This window comes from Clinocottus analis, unplaced genomic scaffold, assembly GCF_023055335.1.
Source record: "Clinocottus analis isolate CAN_PGR_092001 unplaced genomic scaffold, fCliAna1.0.p SCAF_22, whole genome shotgun sequence".
Taxonomy (NCBI): Eukaryota; Metazoa; Chordata; class Actinopteri; order Perciformes; family Cottidae; genus Clinocottus; species Clinocottus analis.
This window is the reverse complement of record NW_027175954.1, coordinates 5741542-5766861: the sequence shown is the minus strand read 5'-3', so window position 1 is coordinate 5766861 and position 25320 is coordinate 5741542. Positions and strand designations below refer to the sequence as shown.

The 25320-nt window shown below is 41.8% G+C and overlaps 1 protein-coding gene across 7 annotated transcripts in view; it reads right to left on the bottom strand.

The window, feature by feature from the left end:
* The window catches only part of lef1 (lymphoid enhancer-binding factor 1), a 41659-nt gene extending 33520 nt beyond the window's left edge, over positions 1-8139 (bottom strand). For all 7 annotated transcript variants that reach the window (XM_068588808.1, XM_068588809.1, XM_068588810.1 and 4 more), the window contains exons 1-3: positions 7000-8139; positions 5040-5106; positions 3663-3787 (exon numbers count right to left, since the gene is read on the bottom strand). In XM_068588808.1, the coding sequence (XP_068444909.1) occupies positions 3663-3787; positions 5040-5106; positions 7000-7200 (393 nt within the window). In that variant the 5' untranslated portion in view covers positions 7201-8139. The remainder of the gene's footprint in view (positions 1-3662; positions 3788-5039; positions 5107-6999) is intronic.
* Positions 8140-25320: the final 17181 nt, after the last annotated feature.

Sequence of the window (25320 nt, the reverse complement as noted above, 5' to 3'; positions counted from 1 at the left end):
GATTTCAGCTCATTTAAAAATATGTACTGGCCATCACAAGCTTGTTGATCTTTATTTAGAAGCTGTCATTTCCACATCCTGGCTTGAGTTTGAGAGGCTGCAGGACACTTATTTGAAGGATAAGAAAAAGGCCACCAAAGCACTGAACTTCTCTTCTTCCACACATACAGCCTGAAGTGATGACATCCTAAATGATCTGAAGAGTTATACTGAGCAACCATTATCTAAATACCGTTATCGGGTATTATGATGATTCCGACCACCATTGTAGAAGCAAGTTCACTTGTCAGTATAAACAATCACAAAGACACAGAGGCCAGAGAGAAAACGATCCTTTCCGATCTTCAAGCATCAACATATCTAACAAAGACATATATAACACATAGACAGGTCTCGTTGTTGTATCTGATAGATCTGAAAATGCTGTGAGAGAGTAACAGTAACCCTTTTTTCTTTTGCATTAACCCCGAACATAATTTAAACTCAGTAAAACACAAAAAAAAATAGATCCCAATTATCTGCTTTAACATAAACTCTCTTTTTGTGTGCATATAAACCCAAAGTTACTTTAAAGCACAACTCACAAGCATCATGTTCAGTGAACACACAATGCTCCTTTTTGCTCCTTCCAAAGAAAAAGATTTACCTCGTGAGATGAACTCTCCAAATCATTCCACTTTATGCTCTGGATACCCCGCAGACTCCACATCCTAAAGCAGCTATACGATTACGTAAACATGAGGGTATCCATAGCACACCGCCGACTCTTTGAAGTGGTCAACGTGAATACGCAACTGAACACCATTAGGCGTCTTGACACCAGAGTCTCAGCTCTCGCGGTGGAGGCGACCGATCAAGCTAGAAGCCCTAAAATCTGCTGACAATCAGCTACTCCCAACAGCTCCATCATGACTGGACGGCATGTGCAGGAATGTCATGGTCAATGGAAATCAATCTAAACTACTGGGATTGGGGGCTGGGTGGGGGTGGTGGCAGTGGAGCTGGGGATGGAAGAGAATGAAAGGGAGAATGTGCCTTTGATCTCAGTGAAAACCGATCCCAGGCCTGCAGATACTGTGGCTGCGGTGGCCGGCAGCAGACGCAGCGAGCTGACATCAGTGAGAAAGCCAGAAGACTCATGTTCCGTGATCCCTCCACCAAGCCGGGGCTCTTTTTATTGGATAAGTGAGAGAAACGTATATAAAATGACTACCGTTTTATTGAAGAAAGGGCGAGGGGGGAGATTGGGTGAAAAAAAAAAAAAAAAAAAAAGCAGCCATGGTAAATGAAATGAAAGCGGGGCTTTAAAAGTTTTGGCAGTTAGTATGCTGTCTAACTGCCTGGCCTGATTCATCTGCAGTGAGGGGTAATTTCCTCTCATACCGTCAGCTGGTCTCCACGCAGATTTTGCTACGAGATTTTCGCTGCGTACAATGCAATAACCGATAAAAATGGACCAGAAAACAAGCCATAAACGGAGAATTTGAAAAGCATCCTACCCCGCTTTTCATCAACAACTCTATTTGTCAACTGACGAGGGCAAATCATGAGGTAATCCCGTTTACGCGACAATGTTGTGTACTTTCACCCTCTCCAACTCTGGCAGAGGCAAAGCAATGCAATTTTAACACCATCCCGTGATAGAGTTGCGTGTGAATGAAGTTCCTTTACACACAGCATGTGGCATCTGCCCCCAACAATCACATCTGCCTCCGAGAGCCCATTCTTACAATAGCGCGGCGCTCACATTTCACAACTTTACCCTGATGAAACTAACGCGTGTGAGCTGCAAAAGCACAAACGACCCAGAAGTTGTGTGAGTGTTTCCTGTATGAAGGAATCAAAACCACAAGTGCGATACGAGGACTCGGACAGAAGCAGATTAGACTGGACAGCTGCCGATGTGCCCTGCACTTCATGTCTGCCTTGAGAGGAGAAATTTGCAAACGGGACAGACACAGGAAGCCGCCAGTGAGAGACCTGCAGCTGGCCTGAAATTGATACCATTACAGGGACAATATCTGCAACAACACACACCGCCCCTTGACGGTACTATAAACTCCAGTGCAGAGCAGCCTCGGAGACGCAGTGTTGCCTTTAGGCCTCCTCAGTCATGCTGGGCTAATTAGAGGGCTTACTCGGGTCATGTAGACATGCATCACTTAAGATTTTAACAAGATGAGAAATACTGTATATCCCGTCTGTTAATCTTCTGGAAAGTATGACAGGCGTTCAGTATCCAAGAGTCACGTATTGTTGTTAAGGAGACGGCGTCAACAATGCTGGTACTTCTGGGAAAATATTGTACAAAGATACTCCGCCACACAAACATTATGAACATTGGGTTTATTTTTTTTTATATTGATATTATAATGTGAGGTTTAAGTTTGTTAGTTGATCAGTCAATACATTTTATCTGAAAAGCTGTCTTTTATTAATTAATTATTTCATTACTTTGAATCCCCAGTTAATAATTTCAGATTAATGATATTGGTCAGAACAAAGATTTTTTTTTCCTCATGAAATTGTTCCAAACTAAATGTTCTGTTATAACACTGAATTGATAGCAACCGATTCGTTAATATGAAATGTTTAGTTGGTAATATATTGCACTGCATGCATTTTGACCCAAGAGCTTTTTGTAAGCAATAATCACCCTATTTTTATTTTTTTATATTTAAAAAAAGAGGCCATGAAAAATTAACCTTTCGTTAACCTCATGTTGTGCTGCAGCTACGAAGAATATTTTTATCAGCCTTATCTAACTATTCTTTAACAAATGTTTGGTATCAAACATTTAAAAAATGAACAATGCAGATACATAACAAGTTATCAGAGTTATCTGAAAATCTTTTTTTTTTCTTCTACGGAACAGTTCTAATCAGAAAATGAAATATAAGCAAATGCTTTTAGTTCAGAAGCTTAAAAGCAGCAAACGCTAACAATGTCTTCTTTTTATGGGTCAATAGAAATTAGATTTATACAATACCATATCATTTAATTAAGCACTGAATTGATTAAGTATCGTAATATTATTTTCTGAGACTCTTTAATGGTATTTAATTTGATGTGTATTACATAATTCACATGGAAAACAAAGGATCATAACTCAGATGTGTTAGACGTGAGACTCTGTGGACAGGTAAAGCAACAGGTGGCTTTCTGTCTTCGTCCTCAGTCTGCGCGCTGTGTGTTTGTTACATGACAAGTGATATCCGAAACAGAGCCTGAACTTCCGTTTAACCTGAGCAGGTGCATCATGACGTCACCTCTCTGCAGGTCTATCATCATCCCGCAGGTTTGTGCAAGAGTGTGTTGATGGCCAAAGCAAATGTGTTGTTTCAGACCAGCACTTTCAGTTTGACTTTACCGACTTCCAACTAGAAAACAGAAACCTTAACCCACCAAAGAAAATAAATGTCATGCCTCAACTTTACTGCCAAATAACACTGGCTCTAGAGGTTTTCTCCCTCCTAATTAAAAGTGTCAGCTATTTATTTTCAACTATAAATACTTGTCACGCAAAATTGGGAAAGGTCGATTCCTTTGTGCATTTTGCTCATTTTTGTTTCGTCAGCCTCAAGCAAAAAGATGTTTTGACATGTTAGTTTTCAGGCTCAAGTTAATTGTTACACAAAAAAAGAAAATGAGTTGGTACTGACCGTTCTGGGCATGGGCGGCGAGAGGGAGCCATTGTTCATGTAGGAGTCGTTCATGTTGCTCATCATGATGTAGCCCGGGTAGCCCTGGTACGGATGCCCTTTACTGTACAGTTCATGGAGTTTTGCTGATAAAAAAATTAAAAAAAGTGACAATTTACTGCATGTTTGCAAAAGGCTCCTATGAAGCCATTTTTACATTGTTCAACATCAAAACTATGTGTATTTCTCACAAAACCGGAGCTCCAAACACATAAACAAATCCTACACATTCTAAATTTGTTCAGTCAATAAATCAGACAGGTATTAATAATAACGCTCAACACAAAGTCTTCCTGCCCCTTTTTGAAGCCGTAATGATATCACTGTGGATCGCTTTAACCCGTGCCCCATTGCGCCTCGGCCTTTTGTTTGCACCCTTTCTTCCCGTCTTGGAGAGGAGGTCGTATTATACAGAGGAACAATGGAGCCCCTCTGTGCCAATTAGCACCAATTAGAAGAACATACAGACTGTGTCAAAACAGGAGACGCCCCAACAGTTCCACTGTGCCTTTGACCTAAGAGGGGGAGCTTTATACAAGAGGCCTCAATGCAGCGCCACTCGCCACTCAACTGAGCGCGGAGTAATAAGGCCGGGGGGTTGGGAGTGTTTTTGGTATACAGCCTGATGGCAACACAGATCTTGTTGTGAGGAAAGCCAGTGTTTGGTTTAAGGGGATCCTATTCGGGGAGTGAAAGGGGAACAAAGAGGAGACACACTCCTCCTCAAAGCCCTAATGATGACATGCAGTCGCGAAGTCAGAATACAATACCCAGAGAGCAAAGAGCCCCGAGCGGCAGCAACATGTTGCCTGCAACAGTGCGACCAGTGAGCTGATGTATGTGGGGAACTAGTTTATTGGGAGCGGTGGGGTGCATTATAAGGAACACAAGAGACAGAAAAGTGCTTTTTATTTTATTTTCTTCCTTTGTCGGATTGTTCCTTTATAATCATTCTGTAAAATGAATCGGAAATGTGTATGTTCATCCTCCTCTTGGAGTGTCTTTGGTTCTGCGGGCGCCCTCATCTGCGAGGTAGGTAACAGGTAGCTGTGTCCATGGAGGTACAGCGTGTCCTGACTAGACTTGGATTTGAGCTTATCTGTCTGAGTGCAGCAAAAAACAACAGGGGCTCTGATAAGAGGGGGGATCAACGGTGCACAAGTGTGACTGATCACTTCTGTGTGGGGGAAAATGAAGTCGCACTTTTTTCTTCTCCTTCGAAACCTCAACTTCCTAAGCTGCAGTTGAATCCTTCTGAGGATGTATTGCATCTAAATGGCATGCTAGCTATAAAGCATGCTGATATAATGACCTCTTGATTGAGGCGGCGTCACTTACCCTCCTCCAAATGGTCTCTGTGTTTTTCATGATATGAATCTTGCTGTATTTGGGACATTCTAGCTGCCTGTAAATACAAAAAAAAAGAATATAAAATGGAAATGATGGTGAATCAATTAAGATGGACTTGAAACACAGTTACACACAAACAAAAAAACATGCTGATTCAGTCAGACACCCACAAACACTGCTGGGACAAATACCGTCCCTTTTGCTCGTCACCACAGCAGAACAAGCTTTCACACACACATATACACACTCTCACACACAGAAACACACACTCTCACACACCCATCTTTGGAGAGGTGATGGAGCAGCCTGCATCAAAGCTTCAAAAGAACCACTTAATTAAGCTTCATGTCCTTAAGGAGCTTACAAATTAACTTGTTTTCAATACCATAGGCCCACTTTCAATTTATGTGTATTTATGTTAGAAATTAAAAGCCTCTGTTCAAAGTGAAGTAAAATCATCCCATGAAAAGAGAAAATGGTGGAGACAGTTTTTGCTTGACGGAAATAAAATCCCCTGCTTTTCGCACAGCCGTTTTCCTTTCTCTTTTCCGAATCAGAATTGGGAAGAGGACCTCTTTTTAGAGTTCAGACCCCTCAGGATGGCTTCAAGCTGAGCGAGGGAGCTTCACTGGATTCCTAATTAACATTCAGCCTCTGTCTCGTGTGTCTCTAGGACATTTGGTGGTGGATGTGTACAGTCTGGTTCAGGATGTGCCCACAATTTCATTAACATTGCGGTTAATGACAAAAACAGGCGACTAACTGCGTGATGGGGAAGCTGCAGCCTGCATCCTGAGGTTGGTGCACGGGTAGATGGATGCAGAATATATTATTATTGTTAATTTAAACTGTGATGTTGAATGACTACCCTGCGTATTTATGTGGGTGTATAAAATGGCATCTTGCAAGCACAGGAAAAAAGTAACATTTTTGGAAACATTAAAAATTCATCATTATTAAATTCTTCAATTAAGATTCTATTTGCATTTACACAACACAATTATTTAGATTTTCTTCTAGATGCCTCCTTATAATCTGATTGGTAAGCGATGAGAAAAACTAATGCAGCTGTACATGTGTTCAATATTTTTCTCAACATCAAAGGATGCAAAAATACATAAATTGGGGTACCGTTAAACGAGCACGACAATTATGAAATACGACAATGATGTTAGAAAAAGATTCACATCTTGGTAACAAAAAAAATGTTGATGTTGTCCTTTTGTGACCCTTGAAATAAATGAATCATCTTGTTTGTCAATAGCTTTTAAGCCAATCAGTCTGGTGTTAACAGCTGCCGAAGGTTAACGTGAACCCCTGCAAAAACATCTATTAGCCCACTTGTCACTGGCAGCACACAAGGCCCCAATGCCTACATCTTAAATTATATATTCACAGTTTGTTTTTGGCTTCCATATTTTACTACACACTAATGAACTATAACTGCCACAGACATTCATGTATACATTAAGATACATTATGTTTTTTAAAAAAAATGTAAAGTGGGTGGTTAAGATGTAACATGCAGAGGAGGTTTCTGGAGGTGAAGCTGGTGCACCTGAGTCTGGAGACTGCAGTGGTACCGTGATGAATACAATTAAAATGCAATGTGCAGTCAAGGCTATAAATGCACCTAAACTTAGCTTGTTTTTTTCCTTCTATAATCTGAGATAAATCTTTATGATAAAGATGCTTAACACATTATGAAACTGATCAAGGTCTCACAGGAGGAAATTCTCTTTAAAGCTCACATCATCTTTTAATGCTGTGAGCTTCAGGTAAACCCTGAGTAATTCATGTGATGAACACTCGGTCTTTAAATGATTAAAACCACAACACAACTTTGTTTACTGGCCGGATGCAGGGCTGTTTCTCCTCTCTGATGGAGGTCACATTTAATACCCACCGTCTTCTCTCCCTCAACATTCACCACACCACCGGTACTCACATCGTGGCTGTTGCTGTTGGGGCTGCTCTCTGACTCGTTGACCAGAGACGACTTGATGTCCGCCAGGTCTCCCTCCTCCTCCGAGTGGCTGAGCTCGGCGAAGATCTGCTCCTTGTGCGGGTCTCCTTCGTCTTTGAACGGGATCATTTCGTCCGTCGCGCACAGCTCCGGGTCTCCGCCGCCGCCTGATAACTGTGGCATTTTTGGGGGGATATTTTTCTTTCTTTTTTTTAAAAAAAAAACAAAAAACTCTTGTTTGTTTCACCAAGAAAAACCAAAGACAACACACGCGCGCAGACACACGCGCGCACGCGCGCGCCAGCACCGTCCGAAACTACAGAGGGGAAAAGTCCCACAGAAATCCCCCCGAACCGAGAGCGCGAGCGTCTCCGTCTCGGAGAGGAAGCGGCGTTTCAAACACGCTGCCGGTGTGTTTGTACCGGAGCAACAGGAGGAGCTGCTGCCGGCGTCCCTTCTCTCTCTCTCTCTCTTTCTCTCTCTCTCACCTCGACTGTTTCAACTGGAAGGACCGAAAACTCAGACCCGGACAACTTGATATGCTAAACTTCAGATGTAAAGGCTCAGAATGCGAGTCCAGTGAACGCCTCAATGTCATGAGGGGGTGGGGAGGGGGATCAAAAAGGAAGACGAACCACGAGTTAAAATCTCATCACTAGTGTTTCAGTCAACACACACACACACACACACACACACACACACCCGACGAGGGATATGGTCCAGTGAAAAAAGAAAAAAAAATGCCTCAACGTTTAAAAAAAGTGCATTTATAAAAGTGATAAATAATATTTCCTCCGTGGTCCAGTGAAGAAGCTGCGTTGCGTCGTCCTTGAAAGTGGAGAGAAGAAGAAGAAGAAGAAGAAGAAGAAAAAAAAAAGTAGGCTAACAAAACCAAAACACCGTCTTGAGGTGAAAAGGTAACTGATGGATGTGCAACTGGAAGAAAACACAGTCGTAACACTCAGACAAGACAACAAGCAACGCAGTACGCCGCTTTCATGCTTCGAAATACATCCTCGACGCAGGAGGGATAAAAGCAGAAGTCATAAAACAATCAGAAAAGAAGGTAGAGAGGAAAAAACCCGCCGTGGACCGACTTCCCACTGCTCCCACACTGCTTCCACAGTGTAATGTAACCAGTGTGTGTATGTGTGTGTTGGTAATGTAGCCGTGCTCCCTCCTCCTCCTCCTCCTCCTCTCTCTCGCTCTCTCTCCAGTCATTGGGAGGAAGGAGAGATGAAAGGGAAGCCGAAGCTCTGATTGACACCGCACCGATTGACACTCCTCCTGAGAGAGAGATTTATACACAGCTCACAACAAATGGGCAGACAGGAGGGAAAGAAGAAGACAAAAAAAAGAAGAAGGGGGGAGAGACGCGGCGAGGCTGACACACGCGCTGTGCGATGGGTTAAAACAATCATGATGAATAACAAAAAGTATAACAGAAAAATAGACGAGAAAAAAAAAACACAAGACGAGCTGAAACTTGTTAGGCCGACACAGGAGAGGTGAAATTTAATATGAACGCAAGAATTGGCAATAGTGTTATTTTCTGTAGTAATACCCAACAACCTTGGTTTCCACATTAGAAGAATAAAACAGATATGTTGGGGTTTGTTCCATTTTAAAAATACGAGTAAGATGTGTGTATGTGGGTAAACGTTTCCATCAATGTAAAAGAATCATATATATTTATTATTTATTTATTTTTGTGTTCCGCAACATTTAGGGAGGGCAGAGAGAGAGGGGAAGGGGGGGGGGGGCTTTTTTTTTATTATTACCTCTTTAAATTGCTTTGTATTGCAATACCATGGGCATGCTTTCAGTTTTCTAGTGCTTTCAATTTTCCAATATTGCATGTTTTGTTATTGCAATCCAACAACACAATGTGACTAAATGTGAAATACTGATGGGGTTCCAAAGCTTTTACACGTGCAGCTACCTCGATTTATATAAAGTCTCAGACACACATCTGATCTATGGAGAGATGCTGAAAAGGACACATGTTCTATTTTTATTCAGTATTAGCACAAACACAGCATATCTAAATACCCAGTTTGGGCAGTAACGATTGGCACACCATAACCATAAAGCATTTCAAGAAATACACAATAAGTACATTGTTTAATAAACTAATAACAGCAAATATGAAACAACAAAAAAAAGCAATGGAAATATTATTAAAAGAAAAAGAAGAACTTGAACTTTGAGCCTAGAAACATTTCAAGAGAAAAGGAAAATAAACAAAACAAAAAAAAAGCAGTAGAAGTGCTGTGCTTTCTGTGTCAGTCTGAGCAGTGAAAGATTGCGTGAGAATCAAAGTTGGGATGGGGAGGCAGATCTTTATAAAGCGCGGAGGTGGGGTTAGCGGGGCGGAGCCGCGGCTCCCTTTGATCTTGCGGCGGCTGGCTCTTTCATCCCCGACTCCCCCCGCCCGGTTTCCCCACACCACCACCTCCTCCCTCTTCCACCCTTTCCTCCCTCCTCCTCCTCCTCCTCCTCGCTCTCCCCCTCGCCTTTGTATGACTAAATTTGGTCCGAGTATGGAGCCGGGCCAACATTTCCACGTGTGCGTTCATCCCAGCTGAGAGAGAGAGAGAGAGAGAGAGAGAGAGAGAGAGAGAGAGAGAGAGAGAGAGAGAGAGAGAGAGAGAGAGAGAGAGAGAGAGGAAAAAAAGAGAGAGAAAAAGAGAGAGAAGGGGTTCTCTTCCGGGTAAGGATACAGCGAGAGAAAAAAAGATCAAAGGCAGCAGAGGCTGGATTCAAAAGAGCCGAGACTGGCTGCATTCCAGAGTATAGCGGAAAGCGCGCGCTCCCACACGCGCCCACACTCACATCGACACACAGGCACGCACGCACGCGGGACACAGGCACCGACACGCGCGTAAATACAGCACTGAAAGAGAGAGCGTTAATTAGAAATGTTTCACACAGGCAGACCCGAACAACCAAACATTTCAATAAAAGAAGAAGAAGAAAAAAACGTCAACAGTATATTTCTTGTTTCCAGCCAAAAAAATTGAAGAAGAAAAATGTGATACAAGGTATAAACTCTGGCTGTTTCCCTTCCTACATGGTGCAAAGTGTCGGTTCTGCTTCATTACAGTACTTCTATAATTTAATTATCCGCCCCTTTTTTTTTGGCACAATCTGAAATGATGCTACCTTCATCCACCACCACCCTAAAACCACGCTAGAAACAAATTCATTCCCTTGAAATATATTTTTATTCTGTGTCTTTAACAGCATTCACCTTGGATATGGTTTTAATCATAAAATTGGGAGGAAAAGGGGAATCTGGAAAAAAACGATTTTTGGTAGGCCTATTAAGATACTAAAAAGAGACAGTGCAGGCCTGCAGGGCCGAGGTGAAGAGATCCAAACTGTGACAAATGAAACAGATTGAATACATCACAAGACTAAATCATTCACGTTTGATTTTTGGCTTTAGCTTATTGGCATTGCTCTATATTATAAAATACAATAAATACGACTTTGTTAAGGAGATTAACCCTGATGGTATGTTTGAGACCTTCGGCCTTCTTTAACAGCTCCAAAAACATACTTTACATCGTATTATCACTTTTCCTATTCCGATGAGAATTGATTATAAATAAGATTTTAAACCACATCTGTTTGTGCTCTATGAGGCTCCAGCTGAAGTTTTACAGCTGGTTTGATTGATTAGATGTATTGATTGGGGATGGCAATACTTTCTATGCAGCAGTTTAATAAAATTTCTGTTTTTTTAAGTTTAGAACTGTCCCCAAATATTATTAATGACACCATTCAAGACAACATGATGTGCATTTCTTGTCTATTAATGTTTTTTTTCTTTTTGCAAACAAATTAATAACAAAATAGTCCCATATGAAAAATAAACAAACCTCCTTATTTGGTCTAATAACTCTTTATGGACTATTCTGTCCATTCTGCCCATTTTCTTTTTTGGTGAAATTAAATGGAACTATAAAAATAGCAAAAAACAATACTAAAAAAACAAGTAGATTTTTCTGAATTAATCATAGTTCCTTCAGACGGGCAGTCGGGGACAATGAGGCTAAAATCAACATGACAAAGCGTTCAATCAACATGTGGACATTCTGGAAAATAGAGCAATAAAAAACAACAGACACTACATTTTTTTAGGAAGCACAGATAAGGTAATAGGTATTCTGTACACTGAAACTTAGTTTAAAAATAATATTCAATGTATACATGTTATGTAATTCATATGAAAAATAAAACAACACCCATATTTGACTCTTTTTTTTAACCTATTATTACAAATGTTAATTATTACAGTTTTCCATTGGCGTCTAAAGGAACGAGTGAAAAAGTAAATTAAGGTATAAATTGGATTGTGTTTCCTGCACAGCCTGGACAGAATAACCTAAATAGCACATCCTGGCCTTGCAAAGGGAAAGAGAGTTTGTGGAAGTCTTGTGTGAGTGAGATATTTATTATTTAACGCTCTCTGCTGCAGAAAAGTGAGGAGGGGTCATTTGTTCACTAGAATACAACACGGATGTACATATTTCACTGAGCATATAGATTTTCTTTTTCAACCCAGTTTTAATGACTATGGTTTTGCAGCTGTACGATACTCAGTAACAACCCAGCATGGATAAAGACAAGGCTTTGTATGCTAGAATAATTCTAGTTTAGCGACTTGAAGACAAGGTGGCGGACGACAGCCTCCCTAATGACGACGCTGTCACAACCACCTTACACACTTTTTCTTGACATCAAAATACATTATATTCTCCAGCAAGGCTTGGTGTTTCGCCGCCACGGTTGTTAAAATAACCAGGAACGTTGAAGTGCAGAGAAAAGAGATAGAATTAAGGAGCGGAGAGAGAAAAAAACAGAGCTCCATTAGCATTTCTCTCCTAATGAGTTCATAAGAGTGACCCCTCTGGATCTCACATGAAAAGAAAGATTTCCTGCTGCGCTGTGACCTGAATTCAGTATTCTTTCACTTTAGATACTACAGTTTGCATGTTATATAAGGAAGGAATATATCAATACACACGGCATAATTCATCATCAGCGGATTTATTCCTTATTTTTCCCTCCTTAAAAAAAACTCCAGTCAATCTGAAGAATGCAATAATATTAATGGTCTGCACGTCGTGGTGTGAAGTGTTCATGAAAATAATGCATGTCTCGCATATTTTGTTTTATATCATGTTCCTCCCTGTCTCATAAAGTTGGAAGAGCATATCAGTTTAGTAGACAATATGAATTGTGTCAAACAAAATGCTCTTTGTTGGAACAACATTCAGTCAAGGTCCTCTTTAGATCTATTATTGTCTCATCTTTTATCTGTTCTATTTTTATTGCAATGCACAATACTTCAAACAGAAATTACCCTAATTATCTCCCGTTCGTGCTTTCCACTGTGTGTGTGTGTGTGTGTGTGTGTGTTTCTGTGTCTGCATGTGTGAGCGTCCGCCTCTTCAGTGTGATGGCTTGTCAATATCAGTTCCTAAATTCACCTGCCAGGTGAGTTCAGCGGTGAACGACCTACTCTGCTGTCTATATTCCACCTGCTAGTCATTCATAACAACTTCCTTGATGTAGAAATTATAGCCCTTGTGCTTGCGGCCATCTCCACGAAAACGACAGGAAACAAACATAAAATTATGATGAAAAGAGCGTGCAATTAAAGCAGGGAAAAGACACCATTTATCAAACGTGCAAATCAAAAATTGAGGGAGGTTTGAGGTGAGTGATTATTTGTGCTGCTCTTTGATTGGTGGAAGATGACTCACCTTCTTGAAGGGGAGGAAAGTGTCTTCGGGGTAAGGTGAGGAAGAGAGAAGCAGACGTGTGATCTGTTGATTTATGGCCGTGCTGTCAGGAGGCTGTCTCAGACAAACTGTCATTAAAACAAAATGATCTCCTTGATGGAAAAGGAGGGGAATTTGTCATGCTATGTATTTTTTTTTTTTTTTTGGATGTGTCCATTTCTGAAAGGAGATTCAAGGAAACTCACACCGTGCTAGCAGCTTGTGATGCTTTGAGATGTTTATTAGGTTTAATGTTTCTCATATTCATCACCTTAGTCTAGTGTGTTAGCGTGCTAACATATCCTGATTATCACGAAACACAAAGCACAGCTAAGGCTGATGGGAATATCAATAGTTATTGTTTTGGTGAAAGTTATAGTTTGTCCTCACAATGGTTCTAAATGGAAAACATTTTTTGGGGTCAGTTACAATTTATCCTTGAAGGGGAGGAATTTTACTTCAAATCACATAAGTCAACCTCATGGTGGTGCTGGAAGAAAAGTCAGATGATCGCCAAAGGATTTATCATTCGGGAGCTGGAAATGTCTGAATTTGCGCTTATCTATGCAGTAATGTTGAGATATTTTACAGGTTAAGTAAATACTTTAGACTGCTAGTGGTTCTAAAGTCAAAGTCAGGGGATCTCCTCAGTCAGTGAAATTCATCCTCTGAGGGCCGTGGAAATCTGTGCAAACTTACATCGTCATCCATCCAACTGGTTTTGAGATATTTCAACGAGTAGTGGACTCACCACCAACCGACATTGCCACCCCATAGAACCATGTAGTTTACTTTGCAGCATGATTTCAAACAATATACTTGAAAAACAAGTTTTTTTGTGTGGGTGAGGATCCAGTCCTCACCCACTGTCCAGATTTCCAAATCCAATCAGCAGACTCATCTATTGTCTTACTCACAAAGATAAAGAATGACTCGCTCCAAGTGGCACCTGACTCCACCCTCCTATCTTTGCCAGCCAGTGAAGCTGACAGAAAAGAGCGAAGCACTGAGTAAGCTCCTCAGAGAAAGAGTGGGAGAGTTAGGGATCACTTTTCCTCTCAGACTTGGCTCACTCTCACAGGCGAGACGGTATTAACTTACATTCTCCAAGCTTCAAAAACCTGAGTGCCGCATGCCGCCGTCATCGGGGTACAACATTGAACAAACATGCACAGACATAATCTCTGACTTTCCTCAAAAACTCATCACACACGGATCGATACCTGCACATGTTGCCTCGCTGTCGCCAAAATAAAGAACCTCCGGTGCTAGAATATCATGACTGGCAGCCTTTCTCCTCTGTGTGTGTGTGTGTGTGTGTGTGTGTGTGTGTGTGTGTGTGTGCACATGCAGCTCCCTGTCACTCCTGAAGACTAATGGGCAGATTAACTCTTGGCTGACCCAGGTGCCTTGAGGGAAGCTAATGGAGAAGGTGTTTACCTACAAACTTCACCCAGCTGGGACGGCCACCTTCTCTCCAGCGGACTGTCAGTTTGCAGGAATCTGCTGAGCTTGCCCATGGGCACCATGGGTTTCCATTGTCAATAGGGGCAGTCGTTTAACTCTGTGTGATGATCGGAAACGACCTTCACAAGATGCAACACTGTGGGTACTGATGAGGAGGAAAAAATACACCTTCTTCATTTTTTTTTGTCTTCCACTAAGTGAAAGTTTCGAGGTTTTCGCTTCAGTTACCCTGTGGGAAAGGACAACGTCCTGACTGCTGTAATTGATCAGGTTAGAGAGGCATGACAAGGCTTCTTTTTATTGCGCGGGGCCAGCATATGTCCGGAGGTTGGCCAAGCTTCGCCAGCAGTCGTCCTCCACTGTGCGCTGCTGTGTTTGCTACATTCTTCAGGTCCAAAGGGGAAGTGGTCCAGTCCTCTCGGCTCACACTGCTACTCCTTTCATCCCACTGTGTTATTGGAGAAAGCATTGAGCACTGCGTCAGGGCCTGCTGGGTCAGGGTCAGGGTTCAGCGCTGACCTGCTAAGAGGTCGCGGGGCCCCATCCAGCCTGTAATCAAGCACACAGCACACCTCACTGACCTCGCTCCGCCGTCTGTGCCCGTCGCCCAGCCTCAGCCGGCCTTGGCTGCCTGAGATCAAACACGGAGCGGCAGTACCTCTGGCCCTGTGTTATCAGCCTGGGTGTCTCATCACATCAACACGGAGGGCGAAACAGTAAACACGGTCTTGCTCACTGAGGGCGCGTGAGCGTGCAAGCTTGTGTACATATCAGTGTGGAAGCCTAAGCATGACGGCACCTGGGTGTGAGAAGGTTAGGGCCAGGTATTGTAGGCCGTGGCAGCGCACGTTCATCATGCATGTTTGTTCTGCGCGGCTGTTCGGACAAGGCGTACACCTTTGGAGCGGACCAATTGCTTGGCTTGCGTTTGCAGGGAAGAGGCGGCGATGCTCTGAGCTGTGTCTCACTTGGTTCTGAGTAGTGCGTAAGGAGTCAGAAGAGTGTCTTTGCCGTTATAAAATAGGTAATAAAAGCAGATTTTGGCACTTTCACATTGACTTGATTCCTCAGCTCAGAGTTTCCCGGAGCCGTCTGCAAGATAAGCCGTGGACAAACACACACGCGAGCGATTGCATGATTCTCTTGGCCGAGACAAAAAATAAATTATCTGGAACCAAACTGAAAAGCAGTTGCTTATTTACACATTCAGCAGACACAGAACATTAGCATTTAAAATAATGCTTCAATCAACTTTATCACTATAAGTATAATATGAATTCTTCTTTTAGCTCTGTTTTTAGTCTCGACAAGCTCCAGAGGGAAATATCTGGCACTATGTTCACCGGCTAGTCGACTGTCCTGTGCGGAGCAGGTGGCTTAGAGTGGGTTTTGCACTGCTGCCCCCTGTGGCAGGAAATGTTACTGATGAGAGCTGCAAAAACGGAATCGTAGCAAATTTACATTGAGCAAAGAAAAGCTGATACGCACTGCAGAGTGTGAAGATAACGCCCAGGTTTGTCATGTCTATGAGCGACCTCTTAATACACACTCGTTTGACACTTTGTTAATATAATCTCTACTGATCGGAGCACCTTTGAATTGCCATAAACCCGTCATTTGTCATAAACGATGAGGTATTTTGCGATTATATTTGGTTTAAAGGAAAAATGATGCAAAATATGCCACGCTCAAGTTTAATTGTAGCTTTATAAAAACTGTATTCTCATACAATTTTATATTAAAATCTTCATCATAGATTCCCTCCTTTGCACGTCATTATTTTATGAGGCCCATTAGCAATTGATAAGTCAATTAAAAATACATCTGGAAATTGTTTTTGTTGTGTGAGTTTCCATCAGAGTTGAAGATGGCCTCTGAGCCCGAGCAAGCAATATTTAACCAGGCTGCTGGAGATCCTGTGTGCACCAGCCGGCACCATCAGGATATTAACTGTTAAAACCACTGGAGTGTGATACTTACTCGTGCTGATTGATTTCTTTTAGTCTCACAGAAGAAAAGTCCACAATTCCCAGGAGTTGTTACTAGAGAGGAAAGCATTTCCAGACACCGGCACATGCTGCCAATTTGACAGGTTTAGTTAGGCACCTTGGCTCCGCTCCTTTGTTGTATTTAAAAAGCATCGGATCTTGTTTTTTTTTTAGGTTTGACTTCATTTCAGAGTGGGGAAACAACTCATTTCATTCCTTTGTCTAAGGGTTTGCCCCCACCCCTACCCCCACATCTCCCAACATGAAGAAATTGTTGCAAATGAGTCATTTCTTCTTGGCAGGCCTCAGGCGAGGGAGAAAAAAGAATAGCCATGTTCTCAAGTAGACAAATATTATTTACTCATCCTGTCACCGCTTGAATTACCTCTGAAAGTATTGGTGATTATACTAATATTAAAATGTATTTTCTGTGACTTCTTAAATTACATCTTTGACAATAGTTTTGTCTGTAAAAAATGTTTCTTCTGTCACACACATGAAATGAGAACCCCCTTTTCCAAAAGTTCTGTCTGGGATTGTGTGTGAGTAATTTAGTTTTTGAAAGATTTTGTAATATTTGTGTTGAGGTCTATGTTTGTGTGCCTGCATGACTTCAGATGTTTGTAAATTATGGTGCCATTGTTCTCGTTGGTGTGGAAAGGGGGATCAAAGGGAGACTTCGGCTCTGTGTAACTGGCCTTCATTTCTGAGCTGACCCTAAACGGAAAATGTTATTTTCCCCCACCACACGTTCCTCTGAGCTCCAACATGTGGTTGCAGGTAATATTTCTGAAGTCAGATACAGGCAGTATGTGGGGTCCGAGACGTACAGTCTCCTGTAAAGCTACAGCCTGTTTTGTCTTGTTGTTAATTTTATTACAGCTGAAGTATGCGGCTCGGAGAGCATTTGAACTCTTGGCCTCGGTCTCGCCCAAGTCGTGGCCCAATTTGAGCCAAATTTGAAACAGTAAAATCCCAGAGGATGTATAGTAAAGTGTCTGTGCCAAAACTCCTTCTTGCCCTGCCTCGCCCTGCCATCTGCTTTCTGAAGTGCAGTCACGAAAAGCTTGCGAGAGGGATATTTAGTGCCACCACACCTTGAAGAATGTTTTGCGAACATTCTTACTATTTTTCCAAATTTCCTAGCGCATAATGCATCAGGGGGGCATTTCATTCAGGGTGCCGGCACCAACTGTTTCTTTTTTGTTTTCCCCCCGTGTTTGTGCCTTCTCTATGCTGTTAATATAATTTCCACTCCTCTGAATCACTTAACTGCCCTAGCCTTTGCTGAGAGTAATGCTCATAAATAAGCCTCCCTGGTGCATTTCTCAGTTTTCATCTCCATCCAGTGCATTCGCCGCCAACGACATTGTATTTGTCTGGGAATGCCAGTGCTGTTGGGGGTGGATGACCTTTTTCAGGAACGACTATGTCAGATGCAAAGACAAAGAGACAAATAGAGGTTAGAGAGAAGACCCAGATAATGATTTGAGAGAGGCAAATCCACCAGAGATGACACTTAAAATGTTCACACGTTTCCGTCCACAGAGTGCCTCCCACCACCACCACCACATAAAACATGCCAAGGTTTCCTCTCTTTGGAGACCGCGACTGGTTAAGGTTCAGACTTAAAAGGCATTCTCAACCTCTTTATCACGCCTTTGAGCCTCATTTTTATATCGCTCCTTGCTTTTATCCAACACATTCAAAGACTGTTTTAAGGTTATAAGAATTCCTTGAGTCAATGATAAAACAGCTGATATGGAAAAGTCTCAGATCTTCAACCAACAATTAAAAGGGGAAGAGGTGCAATGCAATTGCAATTTTAGTGTAAAAGATGTTATAATTTAGCAGGTGAGGCAAATGAAAATCATTGAGGATATTTTCCTTCAGTTTCTGTCAAAGAGAATGTTGCTTCAATCCCAAGTAGTTGAAAACTAAAAGGTGTTTATCCTGGTATTTAAAAGAATAGCTCAACATTTTGGGCAGTACGCTTCAAAGTTAGATAAAAAATGTATATTCCTTGCGTCAGTTCAATATAAAGGGACAGCCCCCAGCTGCTCTTGGCCACTAAATGGCTCAAAGACACCCATAAACCAGTAAATGTAAGGTTGTTTTTTTTTACACATTTTTATATGGATAATTTAGATGGATCAAATAAAACAATCTAGATAAGCTTTGCTACATTTTGACATGACCAGGCTAGCTGTTTCCCCTTGTTTCCAGTATTTATGCTCAGCTAAACTACTCCACTGTCAAACTGACAAACATTTTAATTGTTGTTTTTTTCATTTAAGTGCATTTTCCAAAATGTTGAACTATTTCTTTAAGACCCAGTAGATATGTATAAAAATGATAACCTCCACTCAGTGAGACATGTTACTGAAATGTCAAGGCTATCTTGAGATTCTTAGCATGGGCGCCGGTGCCGTTAACCGTTTGATCTTTGTCGTGCAGTGTGTATGCAGAGTGTTGGGTCGAATAACATGACCACAGACACAAGAACAAAACATTTGTGTGTTTTTTCCGAAAGAGAGACAGCAGCTCTCTGAGCAATGAACTCAGTTACGGAGCCAAACTGTATGAATGGAGACATTATCAGTTATAAATGCAGCCAACACTATAACCGGCCTCGGCAGCGTCAACGGCCCAGCGTGCGCGTTGGAGCAGTGGAAATGTGTTTTCGGCACCCTGAGTGCTGCTGGCTTCGGTGCATTAGCAGATCCGGTCAGATGCTCAGCGTGATCTGTCATAGGGGATCGGGCTGGATCACAGTGGGCGAAAATGAAATTAAACGTGGTTCAACACAACATTGCACAACTGTGTTATTACAGTTATTACAGAAAAAGAAGAAGAAGAAACAAACTGTGCTGTGAGTGACGGGTGGGAAGTTCTTTGTTCTTGCAATTGTGATCAAATGTAATTATTTCACAGAGAAAAACATATTTTCAACTTACAGCAAAATTCTCCTGCAGTGTGCAATTAAAACACCTTTTTGATGCATAATTAAATTACTTAATATATAATTTAACCTTTCAGTTGAACATAACAATGTTATAATAAGGCCTAAATGTAATCCTCTGATGCTTTAAAAGTATTTAAGATTATTCAAAGGAAACAAAACAAAACAGAAACAAAACAAAAAAGCTTTCATATTCTCAATTTCTAGACTTTCATTGTACGATTCCCTACCAGTGCAAATACAAGTGATCGGAAGTTTACAAGTACATTGTGCGAAAACAGACAAAAAACGTGAAAACGTGAGACCACCACTAAGAATCCGTATTATGATCGGACATGAGCCGAACTCTGTGTGAAAGATGCTCCTCAAAAACAAAGACTCCCAACGCACGCTTCCTATTCTGAGCAGATGACACTGCCTTAGCATACATTACACATGCATATTATCTGGACTAATCAGGCTATTTGTGGGCCTGATTGCAGTGTTGCTCAAGACGGGGTGTGCAGGGGGATCCTTTGTGCCGGAGCTAATGATGTCCCTTTGTGATATGGCTGGGTGTGAGGGTTGAGGACACTGGAATAGACTCCGAAGAGCCGCTGTGTGGGTCTTAGTGTGACTGGCAGCTGCAGTAATCCGCCCTTTGTGTCTTCAACAGGGCCCCACTGAGCTCCCCTGACAGGGACCGATGTTCCCAACTCCACCAGACAGCCCAGATGGGCCGAGTGACACAGAGGGAGAGAAGGAGGGAGGGAGCCAGAACGCAGCGAGATGATGGGGAGCGAGAGTAAGGAAGTCAAAAGAGGAGAGGGCAATAAAAAGGAGAGGAGAGGATCAAAAATTGGGGTAAAAAGAAAATCCTCGAGGAGAAAGCGTGGAGGAATGAGGGTCTGTCCCTGAAAGCCTTGACAGCTCTGTTGTTGAGACCGGACGGGCTCAGTGGCTTCAGATCAGCGCTGGTTTATTTGGCCAGCATTTGTTTTTTTGCTCCTCTGCGGTCACCCTGAAGCGTGCCTGAGTCAGGGATCTGATTGGTGGAGGCATTCTGGACGCAGCACAATTAAAATCCATGGTTGCACACAATCACAGCAACACACACTCTATCCTCTCTACTCCATCACACACAGGACGCCGTACGACAACATTGAGCTTCCGGGTCGTGACGTCTCACAAGTTTGTTTCTGTTTGCTGCTCATTACTCTCGAATTGCGGTGTGTGGGTTTCCTCTTCGGCTTTTACATGCCTAATATAAGTGGAAGCTCACGCAATAAGCTCCTGTAACACTTTTCACATCTGCCACGACCACATCCTGCTCCACAACATCACCAGAGATCATCCACGGGCCACATGTCACACCAAAATGTGTCACCTGGGAACAAAAAAAACATTAAAAACTGTATTATGAGTGAATTTGAGTGATTTTATTGAGTGGCAATGTTTTATTGAAGAAGGGACACTCATATCTACATTTATTCAAAGAAACAATCATTCTTTCAATTTTCAGTTTGGGAAGAAGAGTGTGTGTGCTGAGGTGTGCTTTCCTTCAATGTTGGTGTGAGTTTACCTCGTGTATGTCGAGGTTTTAATGTTAAGAGAAAGTACAATATGAGATGCAACCAACTTTCTATGTAAATCTATAATGCTGGATGTGTATGGATATGAAACGTTACTAATGCAAAAGTGGTGGTATAATTCAGCCTCACAAGTGTGTCTATTCCCAAATGAATTAAAAAGCTTCATGAGGTAATCCAGTGGAACCAGGGAAAATAAAAGATCATCAGATATATTTCCATGGTAAATCAGTCTGTGGAAGGTCTTAATGCTTCGTGAGTCATTTAGCCGAATACAACACATATATATATATATATATATATATATATATATATATATATATATATATATATATATATATATATATATATATATATATCAATATATGACAAGCTTTACAAGACTGTGTGAGATGACTCACTCAAAGCTTTTCCTTGGTGGTGGACTCGGAAAAACTAGAAAAAAGAAAAGGGAAATGAGTGGTCTATATCAAAACATCTTGATCTGTACTCTTGATTAATCAATTCAGGAAGACAAGTGTTAGGATTTAAGGAGGTGAAAGGGACCTGCTGGATTCACTGAATTTCATTATCGAGGATTCCTGTCAGTTGACTCGTCTTCCAGCGTCAGGATGCTCAGAGACTCCCATGTTCACTGGTCCATAACGATCAATAAGTGGTGTAAAGATGTTGGTCTGCAGGCAGTGAGCGACACTGGCATAAACCCTAACCCATAACCAAAGTCAGCACCATGATATTATCTTATCTGCTCATACTGCAACCTCGATGACAGGTCTTTGATTTTAGTGTGAATGAGCTCTTCACTTGAGACATCAAACAGAATGTAAAGCAATGGGGATTTGAGACTAATGCAGACGCTATTAATCTTCTGCTTTCTTCTTAATTTCCTTATTTAACCACTGGCTCGGCACCAGAAAAAGATTGTGTTTATGGCCCTGTACAATCCATTATTAATTTCTTACTGTTAAACTCAGGCCAAACAATGTTGTAAATAATGTTAATCGCAGATAAAACAGCGTGATTTCACCATCAACATTTCCTCAAACAGCCCTGTATTTACCCCGGCTCCTACAACAAGCTGTTGAGCCTTAAAGCCTCGGTACTACAGTGCAAGGAGAAAGAGTAATTGTCGACATTGAATTGCACAAGTTCAAATGGGAACTTGCTCACATGTGTTTGGAAGCTAATTGGGAGTCAGAAAACAGAAAACAGCTTTAGTAAAGGAAGATGGGTCAATGTATGTACATTCACATTCAAATACCACAAATTCAGTTTAAATAACACGGAAAGCATCCATTCAGACAAGATGACGTGTGTGTGTGTGTGTGTGTGTGTGTGTGTGTGTGTGTGTGTGTGTGTGTGTGTGTGTGTGTGTGTGGGTGTGTTTCTGTGTGTATGTGTGCATGTTCCTAGTGTGGCAGTGGCAAATGAATTCGTTAATGAAAGAATGGAGACAAACTGCTCATTCATTTAAAGTCACAAAAAACATGTTAATTATTGAAGATAATCAATTGCAAGACTACAAAAGCCGACATCCTCAGCACAAAAAAAAGTGGTATAAGGGTGTAACAAAACTTAAGTCATATTTGAGCTTGGTCTTAAGTGCTGGTTTATGAACATGATGAAATTTAAAGTTGAGTTAAGTTTGTTTCTTTATCTGATACATTCAGCAAAACGGCAGACGGTCACAGTTTGCGACCAGTTGGTTAACAAAGTAAGACAGATATTTACCTCTGGAGTTGGTAGAGACCAAAAACAGAACTCACACGAGCCGCAATGCCAAATATGTAACCGATAACAGGACTACACCCACCTTTGTATTTCTTTTTGATCTCAACTACACACCTTTACAATTTGTGTCTGCATCTTGCATGGTTACGATGCCATCACGGTGATGACATCTATCAACAGACAGAAATATAAACACATGGACGCAGATGCAAATGTACAAAGTATTATTTGCTCTTTAGATGCCAATTGTGACCGGTAGAAAATACCTCAATTCAACTTAAACAAGAGGTTCTTCAGATAAATTAACAGTTCTCAACAGAGCACTGCCCTCCCATTCCTTATTATCCATGTGTGTGTGTATCCCTGTGCAGACACACACACACACACACACACACATTTCTGCCTGTGTGTGGTACCAGTTGTGTTAAATGAAAGGCAGTGAGTGAACCAAATCTGATGCGTTCGGTCTGTAGATTTCCCAGTTTGGGAGCGGATTAGAAACCGGTGAGCTGCACATCCATCTTTCTATCTCTGTCTAATTGGCATGTCATAATTGCCACTCCACAAAGCCAGTGAAGTCTGGACTGAATGATTAAAAGTAGTTTTCTTTGTGCCCCATGCTGTTCGGTAGCAATTTTGGTGAGGAATAATGTTTGAGGCCTGCAATTCCATAGTTCTGGAAAGCAGAATTCTCAGATCATGGTTACAATTCAACATAATTAACGCCCATCACCAGCCAGCGACTCACGTTTCCTTGAACTAAAAACATTATGTACATGCATGGAAATCTGAAGATAATCAATTGCAGGACTACAAAAGCTGACATCCTCAGCACAAAAAAAGGGTGCAACAAAACTTTCCAGGGAGTTTAGACTAGTTTCACATAAGTCATATTTGAGCTTGGTCTCAAGTGCAGTTTCATGAACATGATGAAATGGCCTTTTAAAGTGCTCTCAGAGGAGCCAGCACTTCAAGGGCTTCTTAGAACCCGCACCACTGCCTTGTATTACCCCGGGAGAGGGAGAGAAAAGAGGGCCAAAGAGAAATAGAAAGAGAACGCGGGAGTCAGCGAGCAAGAGGGAGAACACTCTAAAGCCAAAATGCAAAAGAATCATAAGGGCTGAGACGAGCAGAGAAACCCTCACAGAGAAAAAGAAACTCCAAATGAAAGAGCAATGAAGCCCAATTTTGTTTTTATTCTGAGCTGATCCTCAGATCAGATGAGATAAGAGCACAGTAAGTTCACTCTCTGCTTGCAGCTGAGTTCAGGAATTTCTTTTTCCAACTTACTGAATGTAGGACTAAAAGGAGGACCAAAGGAAGAAGGAGGCAAGAGCAGCATGAGCGTGCCCACTAGCTTTTAGTCAGGAAGCCTAATGAGATCCTGTGGGATGGAGCCCGGCTGTCAATCTTCCTCATTCTTCTCCAACACTATGCCGTGTCGTCCTGTACATGTAGAACCAAGGGGCATGAAATAATTAGAGATGGCCGACTAGCCACGATGTGACTCGCTTGTCTGGCAGAGGAAGGACGTCCACGAGTGTCTCTCTCTCTCTCTCTCTTGTGAGGGGACATTTTAAATTTGTTGGATCGCAGCGTTGGAAGACACCGTATACCCGCCTCCTAAAATGTGACAATGAGGTAATAGTGTTACAGCATGTTGCATAATGTCACCATGATTCCTGACTTATTGTGAGGATGATGAAAGAAAAATAATGGTGAGCAATGGATTCAGCATATGATGAAAGGGAGCCCCTGCTGATAGGGCAGCTGTGAGCCTTTTTTTTTTTTTTTTTTAAAGACGGGATGGCAGAAAGTGAGCAGGGAAGAGGGAGGAATGGATGAGCCCAGAGAAAGAATATCAGGCCTATTGTTCAGCTGATTTCTTTTTTTTTTTTTAAAGTGGGGCTGCAGAGAGCATACGGGGGGGATGCTGTAAATACAGCTACACGCCTACAATAAAATATTTATCAGTCATCAACTATACAGTCACCCAGAGCGAGCAAGGGTTGATTATATAGAACATGCAACCAATTAACATTTCAGTGCCATCCACATTTGGGCTTAACCTCGTTTTTTTTTTTTTTTACGCAAATAGAAAGAAACACACGCGCACACACACACAGAAGGAGAGGGAGATGTGGGAGGGGGGGAACCAAAACAAAATGAGCCATCCCCGGCAAAAACAAGAAGAGGATTTACTAACATCTGCATGTGAATAGATGCCGCCTAACATCGACAGCGGCTGTAAGGGCTTTATGTAATTGCTGATGAACAATGTCACAGAACTGGCACACGGGGGGAGGGGCAGCTTAGAGGGTCATGTGACGAGAACTGTCTTTATATTAGAAGCAACGTTTGAGCCGTATGACTGTGCAAATCTAAATTTAAACTCTTCCACCTTCTCAGACGATTCACAGGCCTCTCTGTGAGCTAAGGTGAAGGGGTGCAGTAATGTGTATTTTGTCCGAAATATAGTGTATGAATGGGATTGCAACTAATAATTGTTCGTCGGCCAATCGTTTTGTCTATGGAGCAGTAATATACATGGTATATTGTGGTACCTTTGTTGCAATTGTTCCAGTCCTTGGTTAAGGTCAGGAAAGGTGTGAAAAAGAAACTACCAGTTGTGTCTGTGTCTTTGTGGCTCAATAAAATATGTAAAACTGCTCCTTATTTTGCTCCAGATGGACTAAACTCATCCTTCTTTATCTTCTTTGTCGCCTGAACGTAAGCATTTGCCGAAGCGACAGATGCGACAGATGTTCTTTGCTTGACAAAAGTCAGGAGGA